Source organism: Rhagoletis pomonella, unplaced genomic scaffold (assembly GCF_013731165.1).
Source record: "Rhagoletis pomonella isolate Grant_MI unplaced genomic scaffold, Rhpom_1.0 Rhpom_scaffold_00012, whole genome shotgun sequence".
NCBI classification, from domain to species: Eukaryota; Metazoa; Arthropoda; class Insecta; order Diptera; family Tephritidae; genus Rhagoletis; species Rhagoletis pomonella.
Window position 1 is genome coordinate 2,376,582 of NW_023458566.1, and position 11,052 is coordinate 2,387,633.

At 33.2% G+C, this 11,052-nt stretch overlaps 1 protein-coding gene across 2 annotated transcripts; it reads right to left on the reverse strand.

The window, feature by feature from the left end:
• Nucleotides 1–437: 437 nt before the first annotated feature.
• On the reverse strand, nt 438–10,739 carry LOC118747675 (prominin-like protein). Of its 2 annotated transcripts, XM_036481736.1 has the most exons (10): nt 10,659–10,739; nt 10,393–10,558; nt 10,101–10,270; nt 9,918–10,027; nt 9,747–9,851; nt 8,827–9,685; nt 8,636–8,757; nt 7,834–7,884; nt 4,372–4,512; nt 438–1,585 (listed from the first exon to the last, which is right to left on the reverse strand). In XM_036481736.1, exons 1-10 carry the CDS (start codon nt 10,680–10,682, stop codon nt 1,474–1,476), a joined length of 1,860 nt encoding a protein of 619 aa, XP_036337629.1. In that variant the 5' UTR covers nt 10,683–10,739; the 3' UTR covers nt 438–1,473. The 2 variants fall into 2 exon arrangements, with proteins under 2 accessions (XP_036337629.1, XP_036337630.1); XM_036481737.1 differs by lacking the exon at nt 7,834–7,884.
• Nucleotides 10,740–11,052: the final 313 nt, after the last annotated feature.

The following is an 11,052-nucleotide window of genomic DNA, read 5'->3' on the forward strand; positions in this document are numbered from 1 at the left end:
CATATAATTTTTGTGACAAAATCGTTGCAAAAATACACAACTCATATTTTAGCTCAGCAGCTTGGTGAGCAATTAAGGTTGCATGGAATTAAAAAAAAATATATATATACTTGTAAAAAATTTTCAACTTAAAGCAAAATTCAATGCTAGACTAAATTTTTAACTCTATTTGATTTGCTTGTAAATATGTATAAACAAAAAGAAAAAAAAAACATTTGGTTTTCATATTTAAAAAAATTCGTACATTTCATTATAAATGGTTTTCTTTCTTTTCACAATTAAAATTATTTATTTGCTTGTACATTTATGTATACATAAATATATATATATATGTATATATGTAAAATCTAACAAACATTTGCAATAAATCGAATGGTGTACACATACAGATAAGAAATGGATTTATTAAATTTATGAATACTTGATTTTTTCTTCTTTTTTTTATGCATAAAATTCAAATGTGATGTTTTTTTCTAAAAGAAAGAAAAAGATGCGAGTACCTACTACATACATCATTAATGAGACATGCACTCACTAACCAACTCATTAAAAAAACCTAACAAATACAGTCTCATTTTACATATGCACATATAATATTTTCTTTTTTTATATATTTTTTTTTTTTAATAACACTTCAATATAAAACTAACTAAAATACTTGAGATATTATCGAACATTTTTCGAGTATCTACTAAATATGTGTATGTATTGTATGTTTGCATGTGTCTATGGGGGCGCTGGAATGAAGAATGCATAATGGCTGTGTTTTGTTTTTGTTTTTTAGTTTACGTTTTTGTCTCATGTATCTGGTGTTTTTCTTCTTTCATTTTTTAAATATAATTTCTTCTACATATGTATGTAAGAATGTCTGTTTAATTATATAGCACACGCTTTTCGGTTTTTGAAACCAGCATTTTTATGCGCAATCAAGAAATTATTTGTATTGTTTGCTTTCACTATTTTGAGTTTAATTTTTTTTATTCGCTAATATGCTTCGTTTTTTTTTGATTGTTTGTTTATATTTTTGAAGAAGTAGAAAATGTGTGTGTGTGTGTGGCCTGTGGCATGTGGAATTTTTCGTGTTTTCAAAGATCAAAGAAAAAAGCGAGAAAAATGCGTTTTCGAAAATTGCGCCAAAAATAACTATCAGCACGCATGCTGTGCGCGCCATCGCGCACCGCAGCTACCATTGCCACACACGCCGTAGACACACCCCTTCTGTGGGACCATTTCTCCACTTCAGCGTCATTGCATGCATCGCCAATGCCATCTCCTCCTTCTTCTCGGCCTCCTCCAGCTCTGCTAGCCACGCTGCGGAGTGTTGTTGTTGCTATTTTGTATATGTTTTCTTGTTGCTTTATTTTATTCTAAGTGCTGCTTATGGCGCTGTTGTCTGTTTATTTATTTGTTGTTTTTGTTGTGGTTGTTGTTTTTGCTATAGACATTTTAAAAATGTATCTCAATCTGTATTACTTAGTCTTGCTCCGTAGCACCCGGATAATAATATGGCGGTGGGCGTTCATACTCGGATGCAGGTGGTGCCATTGGGGGATTTTGGTATCTCGGTGGGCCGCCATCCCAATGTCTGCAAGCAAGTAAAGGTGAAATTTATAACACAAAAAAATATACATATACTATTTAGGTACATATATATAATGCTTTTTTATACAAATGAATGTGTAAAGCAAGAAAGTGGAGTACAAACGAATGATGTGGCCACATTGGTAGCGTAAGTGGTAATAGCAAATGCTGCTAGAATGTATTTGTTGAACAAACATGAATATTTATGTTGTGAAGCTCTTGCGGCACACTTACAAAGTTTTGTTAATACAAGTGCGTATGTATTAGAAATTTAACACTTTGAAATCTATTTTTATAGAAATTTCATGTATGGCAATGATGGTGGTGGTAATGATGATGACGATGAAGTTCGCAGACAGGTGAATATTATGCTGGTGCAGTAGAAAACAAAGTTGATAAAACTAGGCAGAGAAGAACACTAACGTTAAAAGAGCTAAGAGTGATTGAACATACTTTTTTGTTAAAGAAAAAAATTTAAATTCTAACCTAGAAAGGGTAATAATGAAATAAGAGTAAATTATAAAGCAAACCCAAAAAACAGCTCTTACCAAATAGTTTTTGTTTGGCATATTAAATTATGGGAACTATTTATTCACAGGGAATTAGCGATAAGGCTAAAAACGCGGTTTAGATTCAAAAGTTGGTTAAAAGAAAGAGTAAACTCAACAGGTAAACTTGAAAATTCTTTAGCTGAAAACAATTTTTCAAATACTGGTTTCTCCACAAAGATTTTAGGGCACAATGTCTTTTATGGCGGAGCGCAGTGCAGTAATTTTCAGTTACCGGAATTTTCAGTTATCGGAAAGAAGTCTTCGCAGACGAAAGATGTGCGCGAAGAACATAAGAGTCTACAGGAAAGAGGCTGGTTCTCCTAAAGATATGTAACATTTATTTTTTTTATTCATCACTTATTATTTATGTTTTATTTTCATCAAACAATTTAGGCATTTTAAAATCTCCAGAAGAGATTTTGGGGTGATGTATCAAGCGAGTTGAGCATTTGGCACTTTTTTAATCGTTGTCCACCACAGCAAAAGTACGCAGTATTAGGTAAACCATAGCCGTGAATATCCGTTGAGAAACCGCCGGCAAAAAGCCCCATGTACATCCCAACATCGTTTTACATGCTAACAATGCCACAGAGGCTTTCTTTAACTGCTTCTCCACATTGCGTTTCCACTAATGTTTGCTATCCCAAGGTACTTTGTGCTTCGATTTTAGGTAATTTAGGTCAGTGTCAGACTCAAATCCTTCATTTCGTAGTAAATAGTACTCTCGACAGTCAGCTCCTCGTTAAAGCTTAGTCTGACAAGACCGTAGAGACATTTTCCGAGAAACACTTGGGGCCCCTATAAGTCGAAAAGACACATACACGAATTAAGAGGCTAAACGTTTTAAACAAAATAGTATTGACGCCGAAATGGGACAAAACCTCCGTTACATATATTCAGATTTAATGAATATGGCGAACTTTTTGTCTTATGCCTTAGGAGGGGGAAGTCTTCGTCTGCACTCAAGTCTTTTAATGATAGAATCATAAAAGAATCGGGTGCTCTATTACGAATGTTGTATAAGAAACAAGCTCCTTCGACCAAAACCTTGATAATGTTACTAATATTCCATCTCAAGTAGTTTTCAACATGCGAACTTGATTCTTTGCCAGCTACCGCTTCCAAATATTTATATGTAGAAGTTGGAGGCATCTTTTTTATTTTTCCACAAAAGGCATCGATCTCGGGACCCGGAGACATTTCTCAAGGATATTCTCGAATTTCACCAAACATGCTCGTTGCGTTTTCTACTACATTCCGCACGGCTACCGTGATCAAAGTCAACAGCTCACACCTAACCTAACCTAACCTAACCTAACCTAACCTAACCTAGAATAAGTATTCGTAGCTTAAAAAATCATCAGAGGAAGTCATTTGATTTAACCCAATATTGGTACATTTAGGTCACACTAGAATGGGCAAAACACCCTATGAGTATTTAAACATTTTTTACGCGAATTAAAATCTTAATTTATAATAAAAACGTACATACATATAACTTATTCCTTAGTTTTAAGTGCAGAATCAGAATGGCTTGGAGTACAACATTAATATTTACAGGTAGTCAGTCACACACATGAACGCGCATTTAAAATGAAAAAATGTTTAATAGAAGCAAATGTGAGACCCCATAAGTGTTAGTAGTAGCGCAAAGAAAAGAAAAGCGTAAAGGTTAGAGTTTTAACGAAGCATATTGATTGGGACGCTCGTGTGAGTACGAAATAATTAGAACAACGCACCACAGCACTAACACCACCATAAACATCATCATCATCATCATCATCATCATCGCTTATCACCATCATCACCGTAGTCAACATGTTAACCTAATAGAAACCATCGCCCGTCAATGATCTTGGCCTCGTTTCAACGGAACCAATAATACACTTAGGTCTAAGAAAATTAAGACAAAAATTAAGAGAAAAAAATATATATTTGCGAAATAAAAATTAGAAAAAATAAAAGCATTCAAAATTTTATTTAAAATACAATGCAATAATTAAGCGCATAAGAAAAGCTGAAGGCAATTAATAATAGTAAATTGGCATTTAAATTGCATTTGAGTCAACATTATATAAATTATGTAGCAGTAGGCGAGTAAATAGCAGCAATATTATTGATAAGTATTTTAATTGTATGGCCGTTGAATTTACAATTACATTTACGCAAAACAAGGGTTTCGATTGAAAAAGAGCAATTATGGAAAAAAATATATGTATGTATGTAAATAGTTACTTACTTGGGTGCCATGTCGTTGTAGCGAGTGTCACGCACACCAACAGTTGGTGGCACACCATGCGCCGTGGAAGCGACGGGTTCCTCATAGTATTCACGACCGCGACGTCGGTCTTTATTCTTTCGTCGCTTGTTCTTTGGCCCACTATAAAAATTTAAATTGAAAGTGTATAGTTGCTTGGAACATAAATTAGGAAAATTGTGTTTTTCTGGAAAGTAAAATAAACGGCAAAAGCTTGAAACTGAAGACGTGAAAGTGTAAATGCAAACATATTTGCAAAACAATAATAATAATAATAATAGCGATGCGGCATTAAAAAAAAAATCTACTAATTAGTTTAAATAATGGCTAAAAGCGATAATTGTTTAGATTGAATTGTATTATTAATAAGCGTATGATAGCGTGATTCCTAAACTCTAATTGTATCAACTTCACATTGCAAAATATATAGACTTCCAGACTCAGCGAAGTTTATGCCACCGTCGCAATTTTTCTCAGACAGCCTATTATGAACAAGGAACACAGGCTCTGCCATATTTCCTCTAGCTTATTGCCAAATATAGACTATTTTATTTTCCAAGCCCTAGTTATAGGGGGAGGAGCATATCAGAATATAGGAGAATGATCTACAAGACTCACAGCTGTTTTTATGGGGCTCCGGGCACTTGGTTCTCAAACTGCCAGACTGAATTTTGAATGCAATGGGAAATTGAGCTCGAGTGAATGTGAATATCAAAATGACAAAGAAACGATGTGGATAACGATATAGCTTTGAAACATTGACACTGATATACATAAATATCGATAAAAGTAATTGACCTTGATAAACGCCTTTGGGTAACACAAAATCTTTTTGAGTATCCAGCGGAAGATGCTTCATCGGTATAATTCAAAGTGTCCCGCTCATGCTAATCAATCATAGTCTATACGTTAGGGTGTTAGGTTAAACAACATTCTTCGAAAACCGGTTTTCGAATTATTCGATAACTGGCAATTTGGAAAAAGCCGATCCCCCACTTTCAAATTCAGAAAAAACTGGATAAAATGGTTTTATTTCGCATATTTTCTCTACAGTAGCTCAACTGTTACTAGTCAGAAATCATTACCAAAATTACAATACCACTGCTAAAAATAGGTGAAGCTTTAATTTAGAAATCAAAATCTTCTTGCAGTGGAAAATTTTCCAGTATGTATTCAGATATAAAGTCAATAAAAATTGTATATGTACATTTTCAATAAAATTAATTTTTAGAATTCTTCGGTACTATCAAGGCACATTAAACAGGTAGTATCAGTAGAGCAAAAACAACATTTGCGTGTATTTTGTTGTTGCTTCTTGTATCGAAAGTGTCAAAAACTGTTCTGAATTTTTTCTTCTAAATCAAAGCGTGCCACGTGAAATACAAAAAATTATAAAAAATAAAAAATTGAAATTGGAAAAAATAAAAATTGATGCAACTTTCTTTCCTAGTAAATTTGTTTGCTTCTCGAAGCATTGATCCATCCTTTGCAAGGCCCAGTAATCAGCGGTCGTGCTGCCGAGTTGGGCGAACGTTCCAAAAGCTGCTATTCAATCGCTTGTTTTGTATGGAAAAAGGTTTCACATGCAAATGGATTTTAACAATTCAGAAGTTTTGTGAGAAAAAATTAAAAATATTTGACATTTTCGAGACCAAATAATTTGAAAATAAATCAAATCAGCTGCTCTACTGATACTACCTGTTCAATGTACCTTGGGTACTATATAAATAAAACAGATGAAAACCGGTTTATACGATTGCCATGAAAGGAGAAGTCGACATGCTCCAGGTACAACCCAGCACCCTTTATCACGCATATGCGCCACCTAAAATTTTTTGGCCACTCCATCACATTAAGTGGGTACGGCAGTAATGTGCTTCAGCTAGAGTCGCTCCACCTACATACATACGTACATATGTAGCTTAGGTCTTGATCATTTCGGAATGTGCGTGGCTGCTAAACCTTACTATGTACATATTGATAATCATTAATATAAATATCAAACTTAGTATTAAGAAATTTTTCGATAACAATATCGATAATTTATCCATTTAAATCATGAAAATTTATCGATTTCAAACTCAAAAAAAATTATCGATTTCAATCTCGAAAATTTATCGATTTTAATCCCAAAAGGTTGTTGACGCTATTTTAAGACAATTTCTCCATTTTATTCTTTAAAATGTATCGATTCTAATCCCGAAGAAATATCGATTTTAATCTGGAAAATGTATCGCTTTCAATCTCGATAATTTATCGATTTGAATCCAAAGATTTATCGATTTGAATCCAACAATTTGTCGATTTTAATCCAAAAATGTGTCAATTTTATCCAAAAATTTATCGATTTTAATCCAAAAATTTATGGATTTTAATCCAAAAATGTATGGATTTTAATCCAAAAACGTAGCGATTTTAATCAAAAATTTTATCGATTTTAATCCAAAAATTTATTAATTTTAATCCAAAAATTTATTAATTTTAATCCAAAACCGTATCGATTTTAATTAAAAAATTTATCGATTTCAATCCAATATTTTATTTTATTCTCGAAAATTTATGGCTTTTAATCTCGACAATTTATATTTTAATTTCGAAAATTTATCGATTTTAATCTCGCTAATTTATCGATGTTAATCGCGAAAATGTAACGATTTAATCTCGATAATTTATCGATTTTAGTCTCGAAAATGTAACGACTTTCATCTCGATAATTTATCGTTTTCAATCCCGAAAATTTATCGATTACAACCACATAAATTTAGCGACTAGAGATGCGTACTAACACTCCGTAGGACCAGGGTTGAAGTGTATTTCTGCCTTGAAAGCTTCTCATAAAATTAATTTTCCGTCAGGAAGCGACGTAAAACTTTAGGTCTCTGCATTTATGCAACAAGATCAAGTCGAAAACAACAAAAGCAGCAAAAGTGTAAGCGCCAAAATATTTTTATTATTAACCTCGGAAATTCAATAACCTTCGGAAATGCAATCTAGAATAGTTATAGATTAAAATCTCGCATTTACCACGATTTATCGATTATTGAGCGCATTCAAAAAATAAAATTTTGCGATGGAATCAAGGAATTTTACACACAACTTCATGTCAAGAGTTTTTATAAGCCACCCTGAGCGTGAAGCAGAAAAATGTTACCTACGCGTCCTGTTTTAATTCACTTAAAAAAGCAATGTTTTCAAAAAAACACCTGTAAAAACTACTCTATAAGCTAACTGTACTGTATGTACATATCTGAAAACAAGTGTGCAACTTGTAACTTGCTGTCAGTAATACCACTGCATTATATACGAGAAACAAGCAAAGCATGATAAGAAACTTAGAAAAAAACAATAGCAAATACAAAACTAAAAGCACGTAACTAAATATGCAAGTATTAAAAATAATGTGAATGTCAATAAAATGTTAAATATTTGAAACGTTTCACTTACTTTGCCAATGGAATGTGATCACGTTCACTATATGCGTCATACAAATACTCCCTGAAAATTGGTAGTTGCAAAATTTAATCATACATAGGACAACAAACATTGTGAAAAAAGCAGCATGCAAAATGATAAATAGATATGAATATATGTAGTACATATGCATATGTGGAATAAAATTAATGCACAAATAAAGTTAAATGCGTTATGTTTTCATTAATAGAAAAAGAATTAAATTAGTACAAGGCAATTCTCTTTTTCAGTTAACATTTTAGAGGGGCGAGGGGTTTGATTACTTTAATTGCCAAAAATTGGTGGTTTCAAAATTCGAAAGTAAGAATATTTCCTACAATTCTTTTTTTTTTGTTTTTGTTAAAAATAGAATTCCATTGAAAACCTGGAACTCAAAAAATGTTGCATACAAATTTTGACAGTACAGAAAAAGTTTCTCAAGTAACTTTTAAAATTTATTTGACGGGCCGATACAGTTTAGAGTCTACTTGAAAGACGGCCCTTACCTACTTTTCAGTTTAAGGGAATAATTGAATATATTTGGCCTCTACGACATAGCTTGTTAATGGAAGGTGTAAGAGATGTTTAATTGCATAAAAATATGTTTCTTTATTACGCTAATAAACTATACAAAAAATCCGAAAGTCTTATTTTCTGAAAGTTAGTAAAATATCTACCAAATAAAAAACAAAATTTCAGTAAAAAATATACTCATATTATTAAAATGTTTATACAAAAATATCATAAACAAAATATTAGTTGCGCTACGGGATTAGGTAGGTAAGTTTCCACTTACGATTCGACTAGTGGACCAGGATATGGATCTGACTTCTGGTACAAGCTTGCCAATTTGACCGCGACCATCAAGGTGGGCAAAAAGAGCACAACACACAATGCGGCGCCAGCCCAGAAACCATTCTTAAAAGAAGCAAAAATTTCATTGTTTTACAACATATTCGAAAATTTCAATAGCACGCTACTACTTACCAATGGATTAACAACAGAACTACACAGTGCAACTATACCAGAGTCGTAGACATTAGCTAACGGCGCACATAAGCCAATTTTCCGCTCCACTGCCTGCACGACCATTCTCAAATAATTCTCTATTTCACTTGCAAAATAGTGTGTCAAATTTTCTGCGGTTGCCCTAACAAACTGACGTCCATCTACGCGGAAGAACGTCTGCGCACGCTCAATCTCATTGACCAGCAACGGTATGGATTCGTGGAATGGATGATCCTTATAGCGTAGGCTATGATCCAAATCATCTGCTAGCCGTATAAGTTCCACTGATTGATTTTTCATTGGTATCGCCAAATTGTGTTCGTATGTCTCCAAATGCAAAGCCTGATTACGCAAACTAACTCGTACATCTTTCATATCATCGCTATTTTCGATTTTATTTGCTGTCTGGCTTAATTGTTGAGCAATTTCGGTTAATGAATATTTGGTTATTGTATCGTTAAGATTATCAATATATTGTGCAGAATCAAAGTTCTTCAATGCTGATTCGCCGAGGCTCAGTATGCGTTGTTTATCCTCTGGACTTAGTATGAGCACATCGCTGTCGTCAAAAGAAATACCAGCAACTAAATCATCTAAGGTTTGATTGATCTTATACTGAGCTGGGTAATCATTTATTTCATGTATATCGATACGATTATGTATATGCAACACTTCGTAAATGGTTTGATTACGCTGACAGGCGGTGATCACATGTGATATGCGTAAAGGTGGTAAACCACCTGAAGTCAGCTTGCCCTTATTTTGTGGCGGATAAAGTACATTATTCAAGTCAATAGAGTTGTCAAGTTGAGCGAATATTTCATCGTTTTGAGGGTCCCTGGAAAAAAATTACATTTCAAATATCACTTTCGATAGTCTCGCGAAAGTACAACACTTACTTTAATGGAAGACATAAGCCACGGTAGGCGATTAGACCGATCAAAAAGTGAGCCAGCGCTACTAGAGCAATCAACGAAATGAATAGGAAAATCAGTGCTACAGCCCTGTGGATAGATAGAGGATCATTAGTAGCCCATTTTTGTATTGAAAAGATTCGCCGCAACGCTTACATCATCAAGAAACGCGAACCAGAGCCTTTATTACAGCAATCATCACCATAACCGTCTGGGCGTTTGCCACATATGCCACACAGCAATGCGGCTACTAAGCAAACCAAGATCTGCGAATGAAAAAAAAAACGAATTTGTGGAAAAATACTTCTTTCATAAATAGTTAGTCGAAGATTAAATTACCAGCAATAGTATAGAGCAAACTGCAATGCCGAAATAGAATCTATACGGTCCATATTCATCCAAATAATCGTCCGCAACACCAGTGTACTTCTTCGTATTGTCTTTTATAACAAGCGACAATTTGTTAAGTTCCATTTTGATTTCATTTGAGGCGTGTTGGAAAGCATTACCTTTAAAGAGAAAAAAAATGTTGTACTAGTATAAGTAAGTGGCTTTGGAAAAGTGTAGAATTTTGCACGGTTTTTTTTGTCCTTTTTTTTGTGTTTAAACACAAACCATCTCATTTACTCACCTGCTTTATTTATAGATTTAATAACTTCTGGTGTATATTTTCCAATTGTTTCATTGAGATGTGCTCGCATTTGACTGAGCATATCACGCCCACGCTTGCCAGCCGAAGCTATGTCCTTACTTATCAAATTATCTAAATTTTCGATAATTTTTGTAACATCCGGCAGCTAAGAGGAATGAAATTATTGTTTACTAAATTACTTACATGTACGTTAATACATATAAAAATTTAATATAATGAGCTTGGTTTTTATTGAAATTCGTTACCTTTGGAAAATATCGGTCTACCATCTGATAGCATTAAAAAGACAAATTTTATAAGTTTAGAGAATGTTTGCGAAGAAAACCGCCTACACAAACGCAAAATTCAATTTTATAAATACTGAAATCCAATCAATTTTGCTGATAAAATTGATCGTGTTTTTAAAAAAATAAAATTATGGTCTTTGTACTATGTAGAAAAATAAAACACCAAAGAATTTTTTTTTAATTGTACATTCTATATTACTAAGCGATAGATATTGATCTAAATATAAAATCAATAGTAATAGTCTAGTTTCATGAAATTAAAATTTGCTTGAAATAAGAAAAGAGAACCAACCCCACAGAAAACAATCCCAATAAGTTCGAAAAATCCCTAATAAGTTGCGAATCATTTTTT

What these genes read in the sequence shown, in the direction of transcription:
- LOC118747675 (XM_036481736.1), bottom strand. Translation starts at nt 10,682, where the DNA reads ATGGTAGACCGATATTTTCCAAAG. An exon ending in GGTTCGCGTTTCTTGATGAT is followed by an intron (nt 9,852 to 9,917) that starts GTAAGCGTTGCG and finishes ATCTATCCACAG; the next exon opens with GGCTGTAGCACTGATTTTCC. An exon ending in GTTCTGTTGTTAATCCATTG is followed by an intron (nt 8,758 to 8,826) that starts GTAAGTAGTAGC and finishes GCTTCTTTTAAG; the next exon opens with AATGGTTTCTGGGCTGGCGC.